At 38.6% G+C, this 16,051-nt stretch overlaps 2 protein-coding genes across 5 annotated transcripts; both read left to right on the forward strand.

Moving 5' to 3' along the window:
* Nucleotides 1-6,110: 6,110 nt before the first annotated feature.
* Nucleotides 6,111-8,496, forward strand: LOC110911424. Of its 4 annotated transcripts, none has more exons than XM_022156033.2 (4): nucleotides 6,111-6,489; nucleotides 7,868-7,941; nucleotides 8,103-8,193; nucleotides 8,310-8,496. In XM_022156033.2, exons 1-3 carry the CDS (start codon nucleotides 6,235-6,237, stop codon nucleotides 8,185-8,187), a joined length of 414 nt encoding a protein of 137 aa, XP_022011725.1. In that variant the 5' UTR covers nucleotides 6,111-6,234; the 3' UTR covers nucleotides 8,188-8,193; nucleotides 8,310-8,496. The 4 variants fall into 4 exon arrangements, with proteins under 4 accessions (XP_022011725.1, XP_022011726.1, XP_022011724.1 ...); XM_022156034.2 differs by having other exon boundaries at nucleotides 8,313-8,496; XM_022156032.2 differs by having other exon boundaries at nucleotides 6,112-6,489; nucleotides 8,103-8,188; nucleotides 8,219-8,496.
* Nucleotides 8,497-10,707: 2,211 nt separating this feature from the next.
* LOC110911425 (fructose-bisphosphate aldolase-lysine N-methyltransferase, chloroplastic) lies at nucleotides 10,708-15,209 on the forward strand. Its single transcript, XM_022156035.2, has 6 exons — nucleotides 10,708-11,201; nucleotides 11,878-11,906; nucleotides 12,342-12,553; nucleotides 12,634-12,756; nucleotides 13,411-13,815; nucleotides 14,817-15,209. Exons 1-6 carry the CDS (start codon nucleotides 10,765-10,767, stop codon nucleotides 15,030-15,032), a joined length of 1,422 nt encoding a protein of 473 aa, XP_022011727.1. The 5' UTR covers nucleotides 10,708-10,764; the 3' UTR covers nucleotides 15,033-15,209.
* Nucleotides 15,210-16,051: the final 842 nt, after the last annotated feature.

A 16,051-nucleotide genomic window follows, 5' to 3' on the forward strand; every position in this document is an offset into this window, starting at 1 on the left:
GAAGCGCACAAGTCTCGGTATTCTGTTCACCCGGGCTCAGACAAGATGTATCAGGATCTTAGGGTTATGTATTGGTGGCCAAAGATGAAGGCTCACATTGCGACGTACGTGAGTAAGTGTTTGACTTGTGCTAAAGTCAAAGCAGAGCATCAGAAACCCTCGGGTCTACTTCAACAGCCAGAGATACCCATGTGGAAGTGGGAGTAAATCGCCATGGATTTCTTTACAGGGTTACCAAGGACTCAGGCTGGAAACGATACTATTTGGGTGATTGTTGACCGTCTCACGAAGTCAGCGCATTTACTGGCAATCAGGGAAACAAATAAGTTTTCACAGCTTGCAGCAGTTTATCTTAAGGAGGTGGTTTCTAGGCACGGGGTGCCAACTTCTATTATCTCAGATCGAGATCCGCGTTTCACTTCTGAATTATGGTAGTCAATGCATAAATCGTTCGGTCCACAACTCGATATGAGTACCACTGATCACCCACAGACGGATGGTCAGAGTGAACGCACCATTCAGACGCTTGAAGACATGCTGCGGGCATGTGTTATTGACTTTTGCAAGGGCTGGGAGAAACATCTGCCGTTGATAGAGTTCTCCTACAACAATAGCTACCACACTAGTATTCAGGCAGCTCCGTTCGAAGCATTGTACGGGCGGAAATGCCGTTCTCCTCTCTGTTGGGCTGAGGTGGGCGACAGCCAGATCACAGGTCCTGAGCTTGTTCTTGAAACTTCAGAAAAGATTGTTCAGATCAGGAATCATATGGCAGGAGCGCGTGATCATCAGAAAAGCTATGCTGATAAGTGTAGAAAACCGTTGGAATTCGAAGTTAATGATCGGGTTATGTTGAAAGTCTCACTGTGGAAGGGTGTCGTACGCTTTGGGAAGCGCGGAAAGCTTAATCCACGTTACGTTGGACCATTTAGAGTTCTAGAGCGGATCGGTAAAGTTGCTTACAAGCTCGAGTTGCCTGCTGAGTTGGGTAATGTTCACGATGTCTTCCATGTCTCACAGTTGAAGAAGTGTTTGTCTGATGAAACACTGATTGTGCCATTTCAAGAGTTGAAGGTCGACGGCAAGTTACAGTTTGTCGAAGAGCCTATTGAGATCATGGATCGGGAGGTCAAGGTGCGTAAACATAGTCGTATTCCGATTGTTAGAGTTCGTTGGAACTCAAGACGTGGACTGGAGTTCACGTGGGAGCGTGAGGATCAGATGAAGCTCAAGTATCCTCAACTTTTTCCTAATGACAAGTCTAAATCTAGTAAAGCTGGTGAATTTCGGGGCGAAATTCCTTTTCAAGTTGGGGATGATATGGCACCTGAGGAAAACCTACAACAATCTTGATCCCTGTGCGTACTTGTCAAATTTCGGGACGAAATTTCTTTCAAGTTGGGGATGATTTGACAACCCGCATTTCCAAGGTTAGTGTTGCTTAAATTCCACAAACCTTCAGCGTGTGTTTTTGCGTTAAATTACTTATCTTGTGCAGTTTAGAGTGGTTATGCGTGTATATTTACACAAAACCGATAAACACTTCTATGCGTCGTTTAACTAATCTAGAAAACTAACTTAACGGGTCGCAAACTCGCTTAACATACACACGTGTGGGCCTGCGGTTACATACCGCTTACCGTACCTTAGGCCCAAGTAGTTAGGGCCCAACCTGATTTTCGCACACCCACTATATCATATTAGAGATAAGGAAATTGGGCCGGTCATCTTGTGTTCATCAAATTGTTGTATGTGGCCTTTTATGTTGCCACAAGTCCAATCGAGCCCACCTGCCCCATCAATTATTTACGTATGATAAGCACATGATTCCACAACTCCTTTACAAACCCTATTCTTCCTAAAACCAACCATCGACGGCAGCAAATATCATTCAAGCATCATCCCTTCTGGCCGAACCCCCTCGTGGTTAGTGGATTCATGTCACGTTGGTTTTAATTGCTAATTGTTGATCTTGCTAATTCTTATTGGTTGATTTTGTTTGTGTGCAATTATAATTAACATCAAACGGATATATATATGTATACGTTCTATCGAAACATAACCGAATATCATGTGCATGGTCTGTATTGTTTTTATGTTGATAACTTTGACTAACAAAATGGCGGCCATGTGTTTGATCTTTTAATAATGATGATATGATGACTGATTTAAGTGATGATGATGGTCGATGATCACAAACATAAATTGACATACTTTGTATTTGTTCGATCCCACTATTGGTGTTTGGTCCAATTAGAATTGTCCACTGACTTCACAAAAATCAATTAACCAATTTGAATGACTAGGGTATATAATATTGTTGATTTGGGTGCCACTGATTGATTTTGTGAAGGATAATAATTGGCATGATACATTGATATGTTGGTAAAATTGAGGGTAGGCAACAATAAAAGTAATAGTTGTTTATTATTGAGATTTGTATATTAATTGTTTGGGCAACATGTTCATATCGGACCTATGAATGAACCAGATCGGCTTAAAACATGTGGGTTAGATCAACAAACTTAGTGAGCTGAATAGATATGAACATGGATCGTTGTTACTGGGCTACACCTAATGACCGAACACCCACCATTATTATTATGAGTAATTGGGCCAGGAACTTTGGGGTGCACACAATCTAGCTGGGCTGAGAATAAAGGAACTTTTGATTTGAAATTGGATCGAACACTTGTTGGGCCGTATGAGATTTGGGTTATGAATTGTAGTCGAACCCATTATGAATGTATATATTAACTGTATGTATGATGGTGTTAAATGGATGATTGTTGAGTAATACAAGAACTTAGAATATATATGGTATATACTTTATGGTAACTGTTGTACGTGACAACGTGATTAACTTGGGCTGCATGTATTAGGATGTTTAATTGGGTTGAGCCACGGGTTTGGTAGATCGCACACATTTATAAACACTCAGTGTTAAGTGTAGATAACCTAAATCTCGAGTGTGTAACAGTAAATAAACTGCCATGAGGTTCGATACCTACTATGTGATGTTATGACCTGCATGATGATTTGTGTATATTTCATGGATGTCACTGGTGTAATGTGTGTGACAAAATACGTGGTTTGTTGTGAATACAAAACTGATTGTCATCGGTAACTCTTTTAGGACGTGGTTGTTTAACTGATTAACAAGTAACAAGTCCTACTGAGCACTCTAAGGTGAGTTCACTACTTCAGCATGCGTCCCGGTGGTTTGGGACAGTCAGTGGGTATCCCGTGGAGGGATAAATCTTTTGAGTAAAACTGGGATGTTGGATAATATTCTCACTCTCTATCTCTTAAGTCCCATCTTTTGCTATCGTGGGTGGTAGCGGGGTATTAGTTGGTAGCGCTACTTAGGTTTGGCACCCTCACCCCGTTCCTGAGAGAGGGCGGGTGTGAACTAATGACCCAGTCGGGCCCAGTGCTTTGATAGGAGCACTGGGGAACGGGCAAAACATGCATCAGGAGCCGTCTTGTTCAGTATCGAGATATTATCAATATTGCTTTTGTATTTGTTAAACAAACTTGACTAAATACTTGGTAACTAACGTTTTATTAAAACTGTGAACTCGCCAGCTTTGTCTGATACACTTGTTGCATGCTCGCAGGTCGTTAGGTATTTTGGAATCGTGGAACTTGCTGTCTGAGGTAGCTGGAGTGGTCATGGGTCGACTGAAGAGATTCCATGAGATGTTCTTGATATTATAACTTGGTTTTTGATACTGTTAAACCTTAGTTTTCTATTTTGCTTCCGCTGAACTTATTGGGATTTACTAAATTTATTATTGGTACAATTCTTTAATAATTGGTATTCATTTACAAACTTGTCATGAGTTCAATATGATTGGTGGCTCTTTATTGGTTTGTCACACGCCTAGTAGGGACACTCCCTAGGTGGTATTTTGGGGGTGTGACAGTTGTAGCAGAGTGGACAAAACGGATATTCCTTGTTCTCGACTCTAGGCCCAAGGCCCATCAGCCCATCTCCTTCCACACCACTCCAGCTATAAATAGAAACCTTCACCTTCAGGTTAAACCATTTTGTTCCTTGTTTTCTCACTTTTAATCACACACTTATTTCCTTAAAACATATACTTATTCTCACGTCGGAGAGTGGTTACGAGGAGAACCCCCCTATTTCCCTTCTCGTAACGAGCTTAACGGGGTGTTTAATGTTTTGCAGGATCATTACCACCACAACTTGGAGAATACAAAGAAGATTAACCTTATTTGTCGAGGCATATACCATAAGCTAATCACTAGATTAGTTTGGTGTTTCTTCACTAGATTAGTTTGGTGTTTCATCCACGTCACACGTCCTGTTTGCGGTATGAGCATATAATGTATACATGTGTGGGCGTTCGGGGGGCAAAAGTGAAAGTGCACTAATTTTAATATTATTTTATTAATTTCGTGAAAATAATGTTAAAAGAGGGGATGATAATCATGCATCATGTGATGGCGTTGACAGCCAAAAGACAATGGAGTACATGCACTAATTGGCCTTTGTCTTAATCGCCGGGTGTTATGTGCCTCATGTCCAAGGCTTGATACAAAACTACCATCAAGCCGGGGGTCTCACTGGAACAAAGGCGTAGCTTTCAAGGGGCCGGGAGGGGCGCCTGACACCCCGAACTTTTCGCTCAGTAGTGTTATGTATGAAAGTTTCGTGTAGAATTTTTTAGGTATATACGTTTTCGACCCCCCGGTTTTATAAAAAAACAATTATATAGAATTTTTAGGTTCGGTGACTTCCGCCCCCAGTGGAAATTTTCAAGCTTCGCCACTGCACTGGAAGCAGCCTATCTATTCCTACGGGGTAGAGGTAAGACTGTCTACATCTTACTCCCCTCAGACCCTACCTTAACTTTGCTATTGGTGGGATTTACTGAATATGATGATGACTTCATCCATGCCATTAAATTAAATTACAGAGAAAAAAAAAAGAGAGTTTTTCATCTTCATCAACATCTTTCAAATAAAGATATGTTTTAAAGAACCTACACTAGGTCTCTAAATATTGAGATTCACTATTCATCTCTAACTATAATTTTGCGTGTATAAAACCGAGAAAAAACAATAAAAAAGTGCTTATGAGTATGATAGAAACAAAGAAACTGATGTGAAAGATTTTTCAAAATTAAACAAAGTTAATAGAAAGATGAGTATTTTAGTTAAATTATAGTGACATAGATAGAAAACATATTGTGAATGCTGGAACACTCAAATTTCTAATTATATACTGCTGTGACGTCTGTGAGTTTAATCAGAGTTCAAATCGATATCAGTCATTAGATCTTGTTGAAATAAAATCGTGGTTGTTTAAACTCTGCTTATTACCAGCTTTTGGGGCGGTTACAAGCGGTGATCACATGGCCGGTTAGTAGCCCCATTCCCCTACCATTTCAAGGAACCCTAACAAAAACCTTTTCCTTGTGTCTTATTCTTCTTCGTCCTATTATACCATATTAATTCTTCTTCTCTATTATCCGGGCATCTCAATATCGCCAGGTGTCCAACGCCACTTCCACGGTTGACGATTGCGAGAAATTGGCATTATCATTCGATTGCGCTCTGGTGATTTATCCCTTTTCCAAAAAACTAACTCAATTCTTCAACACAATTATGGTTCCTCGACAATGCCTTCGGTGATATGGTTGTAAGCAATGATTAGTTGCGATGTAGACAACCTTATCTCTACCTCGTAGGAATAGAGAGGCTGCTTTCAGTGAGACTCCCAGCTCGATGGTAGTTTTGCATCAAACCTTGGACATAAGGCACATGACACTGACAATTAAGACAAAGTCCAATTAGTGCATCTACTCCATTGTCTTTCGGCTATCAACGCCACCACATGATGCATGATTAACCATCCCCCTCTTTTAATATTATTTTCACGAAATTAGTAAAATAACGTTAAAAATAGTGCACTTTCACTTTTACCCCCGAACGTACACATATATACACATTAAATGCGCATACATGACGTAATGTTGGGGAATGAAATTAACATGGTGATACTTGTATAAAGTTCCCTGAATTACACTTTCGTGATTCTATAATAATTTAAACTAGAGATATTTTATTTTAAGTTTTTAACACAGTGATATCAAGCAACCCATGGTCCAAGGACTGATTTTGTAACCCCATCATATTTCTGGTTAACCTCCTTCCTTATTCTCTCTTTCATTCACCCAAACGCCGTCGTTCGGAACCATAACAATGGCGTTCTTCAGGACCGCAATCACGAAAACAAACCTAGATACCAAACTTTCTTACGCATTCGCATTCAAACGGTGCATTCACGGCGTCACTCAACCGCCGCCGCTTGATATTCCGATCAGTCCATTTGCGGCTTCGCCGCCATTAACTTTGCCGGAAACCGAGAGAAGCGTAGACCCGTTTCACAACGGGTTCGGGTCTGGTATCCATATTGGGAGCGGGTCTATGGAGCTCATGGCTGTCCCTAAAAAGAAGGTCTATTCTTTTAAACCCTAATACTTCATTTCCTTTTGTTTTTAATCTATGTTTTACAGCTTCTGTTAATGAATTTAATAACTAGTGTTTGTTGATTTAGGGTTTTGCTATTTAGCAGTTCATGATTTGAATTAACAATTAAGTTTGTTTATATCTGAATCCCAGTTTTAATCCATGATTCATGATCCTAATCATACACTAAGATCAAGTTTGGGGCCAAAAAAACCAGTTTCTTAAGCATTCATTGTCCTTTGACTCATGAGAATTGTTATATTTTAAGTTGCATTTATATTATATTCAAGGTTATATTTCCTTTGTTGTATATAAACAAAATATTTCCCTAAAACCAAGTTGAGTTAGCCTTACCTACCTGATGCGTGCGCCTCCTGCCTTGACTTTGGGGACCTCATCGCCTTGCGCCTTTTAAAACATAGGAAGTGGATGTCTTGGTTTTACAAAGTGAGAGCCGCACAAAAGCGACGAGGTCTAAAACCAAAGCGCGAGGCGCAAGCTAATTATATATATTTTTATATATCCCATAGGTTTTTAGCTTTCCCTACCCAAAATATAGCTATAAGTAAGGTTTTTGTATGATTTTAGCTGGATGTACAAGCCAAAAAACCCAAGGTACAACAGTTAGATGCACAAAAACGCCTCGGGTACGAGAGGCACGTGCTTCAGGCCAAAAAATCCCAGAAAAATTCCAAAAAAGCGCGCCTTTTTAGCGCTTCTTGTAATTACTCTAGGCGCTGAGCGAAAAAGCCCCAGGGTGTGCGCCTTGCTGCGCCTCGCGCTTAAGCGTGCCTCAGGCGCGCTTTTTAAAACCAAGGTGGATGTGGCTAACCAAATCTAGCAATTTTCATGGCCTGTAAAGAGCAAGTGGTTAAAGCATTATAAATCTTGATACATGTTTCATTACTTTGACATTTTGCGTTGAAGTATTAAGGTTAAGATGCTTTAGATTGTTTGGATTATGGTGTTTTTGTATTGCTGCAAACCAAGTTTTAGTTTTCTCTGTTATTTTAAGTTTTCTTCTTGTCGGTATGCAATGGTCGTCTTTCTTATGTGTCGGCATGAATGACTCTTTAACATAAAAGGGAACAAAGGTATTTTTGATTATTTGTATTATAGTCTAGCATATGAACAAATATTGTATGCAGGCACTTGATTTTCTCTTTAAATGCAGCATACCAAAAGGGCAAAACATCGATTACCTAGCTAACTAAGGAGGTGTCTGTGTGACTGTGTGTGATGTGATAGTAATAACTTGATTTTTAATAATCAGAATCCGGAAAATCATCTATTATAAACGGGCTAATGATATGGATTGTAGTGTTTGGATTTAGAGTTTTAAGTGATGTTTTGTTGATGATTCCAGACTTCTCCTCACAAGCGCGGGATCAGAAATGGACCAAAGGCTCTAAAACCTATTCCCGTCATAATACGTTGCAAGTAAGCCCTCTGTTTCGTGTCTTGCATTTATACGCGTCATACCTAAAATGTCATATGCTTGAAATGTTGAATTTTTTAGACCTTTTTTTTCTTCATTATCATATGCTTGTAAAGTGTCAGCAAATAATCTAATATCCGAATTGTGTTCATTCTTGTTGCAGGGTTTGTGGTCGGGTGAAACTACCTCATTTTTTCTGCTGCAGTGGACTTAGGGACACAGACGCACCCAATGGTTCAACCAGTTGACCACAGGTAAGTAGAATTGGGTTCTCCAAACCATCATGGACAGAGAACTAGACATGACCTAATGCGTCCACATTCTGATTACATATTCAGTCTACTAAATCGAACGGCTCTTTGTATCTCAGTAGGATCATGAAAGATCGTGATTTGTCACCTTCTCATGGTTCATTGCATTTTTTGGATGGTAAGTATGCTGGACCAATAATGTACGTGTGTCATTCAAGTATTCAACGATCATCATGTTTAATTCATTGACAATCTGAATAACTTTTGTTCTAAACTTTAAAGTTTCTTCTGATTTTGGTTCTTGTGTCTTTGAGGGTTTACAGATCTCCCTTATATATGCTTATGAATATAGTTTCTGGTTTGATTCTAGATAAATATATTCTTGTATGTGCATAGACACACCAACACACACACACATATGAATTCATCCCCTTATCCTGAAATTCAAGAATATAGAATCCACGTGTCATACAGACGTCGAAGAGAGATGGCGAGGATAGAGAAGTTGTGTGGTCTGTGGAGACTGACAGTTTGTGGGAAAGGAAAGCCATGGTTGTGAGAGAGACATGGAGGCGTCGGTGATCTGTGTTGATGCTCTAACTTGTCAACAAACATACTAGCTTCCATACATTTTAAGTTTGTTGTTTCCTCCCGGAGGGAGTGGATCAAAGCATCAAACCATATGTATGTGATACTTACCATTGTGTTTGAAGTTGTGTCGATAATGCTCGCTAACACCTTCTAACAATGCTCGGGTTAGAAACATATATGAGCTATAAATGTGTACAATGTAATTATGAAATTAAGAGGTTGATTTTGAATGATTTGTCTTGAAATACACCTCTTGTGGTTGACCCTGATCTAAGCAACGGGTAACAGTATTGTCTAGAGGTACAGTTTGGCAAAACCCGTATTCAGCCCAATAAACAACCAAATGAGACAAACAGTACAACATTAAAGCGACGTGTAGCCAATGGTAGTCCGCGGATCGCGGTACCAGAGGATCTTCACTAGAGGTTATCGCAGAAGAGACATGAGGTACAAGTGACAGCGACACATGTCCAATCACACGACGCGGATTCACACCCCCTAAGCCTTCACTAACGGCTGAAACAAAAGAGACAATAAGGACATCCTGAAAGCGACGTGTGACCAATGAGAGCCCGTGGATGTACCACCACCTCTGTGTGACTGTGATTACAGGATTTTGAATACCAATTACGTGATTTTCAATACCTAGTATCCATTACGTGATTATGTGATTTTGAATACCCAGTACATGCCTACGTGATTTTTGAATACCTATTGCGTGATTACATATTCAGCATAAATCATTACAAATTCAATATAAATTCATTATGTGAATACGTTATTACGTTATTAAATCTCCAACCTACGACATTATGTGGCTGTCATAAGTTGATTTTGCTAATCTTTTGTATATAATTTATTATTAAGAGTTAATTACATAGTTAGTCCCTGTGGTTTGCACAAAGTAACATACTTAGGTACTAATAGTTTAAAATCACATTCTAGGGTATTAACTTTTCATTTTATAACGTTTGAAGGTATTAACGTTATTTGTAGGTTTAAAATCACATTCTATTAGTACCTAAGTATGTTATTTTGTGCAAACCACAGCCTAGAAGTTAATACCTTCAAACGTTACAAAATGAAAAGTTAATACCCTAGAAGGTGATTTTAAACTATTAGTACCTAAGTATGTTATTTTGTGCAAACCACAGGTACTAACTATGTAATTAACTCTATTATTAATTATTAATACGTGATTATACCTGAAATATTAAGTATTCAAAATCACTTAGTCACGTAATAATACATAGTCAACTATTGTTACGTAATTACGTAATCACTTAATGGGGTTTCACATAAAATAATACAATGAAATCACATAATCACGTAATGGGTATTCAAAATCATGTAAAAAGAATTAAGAAAACTATATCAATAGGTTGCTTGATATAAAGAAAAGGAAATGCTCGTTAATACGATGTAATTTTTTTTTAAAAAACTATTAACGCATTAAAAAGTTATAATCGTTTGAAAATCAAAGGAAAAGTGAGTTTATAAGTTAACAATATTGAATTTTCTTGTTTTGTCATTCTCCCCACTTGTTTTCCTTGATTTTAGATAGTTGAATTCGAAAAAGGTTTCACCGTTGTCATTTTAATCCACTGGGTTAACTTCATTCATTTTTTTGTTAACGAGAAGGGTAATTCGGTCATTTTATATGTAATTCTGTTCACTAGAAGGGCAATTCGGCCATATAAAATGACCGAATTGCCCTTCTCGTTAACAGAAATAATGAATGAAGTTAAACCAGTAGACTAAAATGACAACGATGAAATCTTTTTGAACCCACAGACGAAAAATGAAACTTTTGAATTAAACTGATAAAATGACTCAAACCATATCTACTAAAATGACATTTAACTCTTCTATTAATCATGCATAGTTTAAAATTTTATAATCAATAAATAAATATCTGGTAAGGGGATAGACTGCGATCACTTCTTAACCACCAATAACAACCATAACCTCCACTCTCCAACCATGTCTACCTTCTTCACCTTCTCAACCCCAAACCCTATCAAACCCAAACCATTCCTCCACCGCTTCACCGTCAAATGCACCGCCACACCTCCGTCACTTCCTCCGGCGGTTAACACCTTCTGGAAATGGTTCTCCGACGAAAAAGTCGTGTCCTCCAAGTCTCCGGCCAAGCCCGGAACCGTCACCGAAGGGCTTGGATTGGTTGCGCAGAGGGACATAGCTCGAAACGAAGTCGTTTTGGAGGTTCCGAAGCGGTTTTGGATTAATCCGGATACGGTTTCGGGCTCGGAGATTGGTAGGGTTTGTAACGGATTGAAGCCGTGGATTTGTGTTGCTTTGTTTTTGATTAGGGAGAAACTTAGGGGAGATGATGAGGCTTCTAGTTGGAGGAAGTATGTTGATATTCTTCCTGAGTCTACTGATTCCACTATTTTCTGGTGAGTCTGTTCTGTTCTGTTCTTTTTATTCAATTCAACTAGGTTAGAAACTCGTATATTAAGTAACGAAGATTTAAGAATTACAAAATGATGCTTTGAGATAAGGTATGATTGAAATTAAAAGAAACGAGGGTCTGAGGAGGAGGAGGGTAAGATGTAGACAGCTGTACCTCTGCCCCTAGAAGTAAGAGGCTGCTTCCGGTGAGACCCCGGCTCCATAGTAGTTTTGCATCAAACCTTGGACATAAGACACATAACACTCAGCAATTGGGACAACGGCCGATTAGTGCATGTACCCCCTAGTCTTTCGGCTGTCAGCGCCACCACATGATGCATGATTAATCGTCCCCCGCTTTTTCATTATTTTCACGAAATTAGTAAAATAACGTTAAAATTAGCGCACTTTCATCCCCCCCCCCCCCCCCCCCCCGAGGGCCCACACATATATACATTATATGTGTATACCGCAAGCGGGGCGTAAGATAAGGTATGATTGATATTAAAAAAATGAGGGGTGGAATAAGAGAAATGGGAAAAAAGATTCTTGGGCTCACATAATTGGTAACTGTGACACGTGTCACGACCAGTTGCTTATTTATTAGGTATAGGTGTGTTCATTGATATCCGGTGGTGATAACTAATAATTGAGCTGATGTTTGGTGCTTTTGCAGCACAGGTCAGAAGAGGAGTTATCTCAGATTGAAGGTTGGTGAAATTATTTTAAAGTACATTATGCATTTGAATTTAAAGACGGGATTCGATTGGATATGGTTTGAATCATCCTGTTTATTTTGTTGATAAATTCATTGAATTTGCTTGAGGTTAATTAGGAAACACATTATTAATCACAATATTGACTATGTTTAGAGTGTGAACATAGATAACACCGAGATCTTTGTCCACTTTCTGCCTCATAATCTGGGGTGTTTACAGTCCGGTTCGGTCAGTTTTGATGATATTCTAGGTGGAACCATAACTATGGTTTCAGGAATATGACAAACCAAATTGGCCGAGTTGGGGGGTCTTTAACCCAGAAAACCAATGGAAAATGATAAGCTCTGTGTAGAAATGCAAAATCGTAAACTATTTTGGTTCAAGATACTTTGCATGCAAATCTTGATTAAAATGAGGTTCTAACAGGAACCCAACTATTGAGCACAACATTGAGTGTCAAAGAATATGTGAAGAACGAGTTTCTACAAGTTCAAGATCAAGTCATTCTTCCTAACAAACAACTCTTCCCTTTTACGGTTACACTCGAAGACTTCATCTGGGCTTTTGGGATACTGAGATCAAGAGCATTCTCACGACTCCGTGGCCAAAATCTTGTCTTGATTCCCTTGGCCGACTTGGTAACCTCTAAAACCCCTGGTTTCTTCTGCATACCCTAAAATGAGTTTCGTTCTTGATACGTATATATCATTAATGTCAGATCAATCATAGCCCCAGTATAACCACAGAAGATTATGCATATGAAATCAAAGGGGGTGGCTTATTCTCCAGGGAACAAATATTCTCTTTGAGAAGTCCTATACCAGTTAAGGCTGGAGAGCAGGTGAGTCATAACTTATAATATTGAACATTAAATTTTATATGAATTTACTTAAATTTTTAACAAAATATATATATTTATTTGTTTCAGTTTTGAGTAAAATGCTATTTTCGTCCCTGAGATTTGGTCAGTTTTGCAACTTTCGTCCACAGGTTTGTTTTTTCGCATTTGGATCCAAAATGTTTAAAATTTTCCATTTTCATCTGGCTCGTTAACTCCATCCATTTTTCTCTGTTAATTCAGGGGTATTTCCGTCTTTTTTGTTAACTTTAAGGGCAATCCGGTCTTTTTCACTTTAGGTAAAAATACCGAATACCCCTGAAAAAGACCGAACCGCCCTTTAAGTTAATAAAAAAAACCGATATACCTCTGACTAATGGATGGAGTTAACGAGCCGGATGAAAATGGGAAGATTTCGAACATTTGGATCCAAATGCGAAAAAACAAGTCTTTGGACGAAAGTCGCAAAAATGGCCAAACCTCATGGACGAAAATGGCATTTTACTATTCAGTTTTTTCCTAAAGTTTAACGTTGTTACAGGATGTCCCCTAAAACAAACAGATTTTGGATAAATTTGAAGTTGACATTTTACTCATTTCACTAAAAAGTCTTTTTTTACAGTTTACTAGTTCTAATATGAGTTCAAACTCTTGCAGGTCTTGATCCAATACGATATGAACAAAAGCAATGCTGAGCTGGCACTCGACTATGGATTTATAGAATCGACACCCGACAGAAATACATATACATTAACACTACAAATATCAGAGTCCGACCCGTTTTTTGACGATAAGCTAGATATTGCTGAAGCTAATGGCACAAAGGAAGTTCAATATTTTGACATCACTTTAGGCCAGCCTCTACCGCCTAAAATGCTACCATATTTAAGGCTAGTAGCACTTGGTGGGACCGATGCTTTTCTTCTAGAATCCATTTTTAGAAATGCGGTCTGGGATCACCTTGAACTACCAGTTAGCCGTGACAATGAGGAGGTCATATGTCAAGTTGTACGCGGTGCCTGCCAGTCTGCTCTTTCTAGCTACCGGACCACCATAGAAGAGGTATGCAAACCTAAGCAATTAATGCGGTAAAATATCGGATATCGGTCAAGGACCGATATTTGAGATACAGGTTATCGCGGTGGGATATCGGTAATTGGAATATCATGCAGAATTTATATATATTGCAGTTTAACACTTAACAATTTGGTATACTCTCCTACCATTAACAAATTAACCTTTTGCAACTTGCAAAACACTAACAATTGTAGCAAGTAGGAACCGATTAAGACTTATAACACTAAGGGGCTGTTTGTTTACCTCTTAATGGTGCTCTTAATGCTTCAGACCTCTTACGGTTCAGCACTTAATGGTTCAGACTGTTTGTTTCATGAGCAAATGTCTGAATGGTTCAGATATTTGCCTCTAAATGGTTAAGCATTATATCGAGTCTGAATGGTTGAGACCTCTAATCTGAATTGGTTGGACATTTGCCTCTGAACGGTTAAGCATTATACTGGCTCATAATGGTTCAGACCTCTTACTGGTTCAGCACTTAGACCTCTTACTGACTGGTTCAGCACTTAACCATTCAGAAGTTGCCAAACGGCCCCTAACATTTAACAATTAAGACTTAAAACACTAATTGTAGCAATAAGAAGAAAGACGAATGGTAGAACTAAAAAGAAAGGTACTGATATCAGGAATGTCGGTGATATATCGGTCAATATCGCATATAATATCGGTACCGATATTTTACATGGGGACCGATAACCGATATATCACCGATATTAACTGCATAGATGAAGACTTCATCTGTCGGCTCTTTTTGATTTGGGTCTTGTTTTTTCCTCTTAACGTGTCAAACGAGTAAAAGAAAAAGATCAGCTAAAATAAAACAGGTCAAATGGGTTGAACGGGTCGCAGCAGTTGCCTTGCCCTATGTATGCAAAATTTATAAAACCTCATAATTTTATAAACGGTCAAATGCGCCATATCAGCTCATTTTGGGCACTTATACAGTGTTCAAATAGTACTCAATGAGTGAACTTATGGGTTTGCAGGATCAGAAGTTGATGGAGGGAGGGAATATGGACCCAAGGCTCGCAATCGCGGTTGGGATACGCGCAGGAGAGAAGAAGGTTTTGCAACATATAGATGGGATCTTTAAAGAGAGGGAAATGGAGTTGGATGAAAATGAATATTATCAAGAGAGAAGGCTTAGAGATCTTGGTTTGGTTGGAGAACAAGGTGACATTATCTTTTGGGAACCTAAATGAGACATGGAATCTGGTTTATAAATCTAGAATAATGTACGATTTTTACTTCATCATGTACAACTTGGATTAAGATTTAGCCTCATTGTTTGCCAAAGTATAACAGTTTTGGTCCTTATCACTAGCGGAACAACAAATACATGTTAGGTAGTATAAAAGTGACCTATTAATACGTCTTAAGAAGGCATCCATCGCGGTCATTATTCAAATCCGGATTTGAACATGTTTGGTGTATATGGTCAAGTGTTAAATGTGACATGAAGACGTTTCAGATCGGTACATTGGATACTTTGATTGCAATCTCTCATGTTCCATGAACAAAGGTTTTCAACTTTATTAATTGATTTGTTGTTTGGTTAGGTTTAGGTTGACATGTTTTACTAAATAGGCTAACTGCCAACCCAAATATTATAACCCAACGACATGTTTTACTCGTTTAGATAAAAAGGGTTAACGAGTTGTGTTCAGGTTACACGATTATAACATGTTTAGGTGTCAGTAGTGTCGGGTTGGCTGCCTGAATCGTTGAGCCCAAGCACAACTCGTATATTTCTAAGCACCGAAAAATGTGTTGATGGTACTTGAGGTCGGTGGTCCAACATCTCTTTTGTCCACATGACATCCTTAATCTGTGTCACACAAACTAATAGATTATATGACACTAGCGTGTAAGTAGTAACTACCAACGGAAATTGTACATATTGTTAAATGATTATCAATTGATACTTCTTTTCATTCTCTAATAAATTGATGGTGTTATGATCTCACCTAAGGTTCATAATTTGACAAGGGTGGGTCTGCTTTAAGCATCTGTAACAAAGTTTACAACATGATGATTGAAGTTTTTAATTTGCTTTTGTATTGTTTACAACATTTTATTATTATAACAGAGATTATTTACCTGCTACAGTATCATTGCAAACAAGAAACGTCAACTTGATTATCATATTTACGCTACTTGGATACTCCAAGGACCATAACGGTCTTAGGTTGTATGTCAGATAACTTTCTCGAGCCAACAA

Source organism: Helianthus annuus, chromosome 15, assembly GCF_002127325.2.
Source record: "Helianthus annuus cultivar XRQ/B chromosome 15, HanXRQr2.0-SUNRISE, whole genome shotgun sequence".
Classification (NCBI taxonomy): Eukaryota; Viridiplantae; Streptophyta; class Magnoliopsida; order Asterales; family Asteraceae; genus Helianthus; species Helianthus annuus.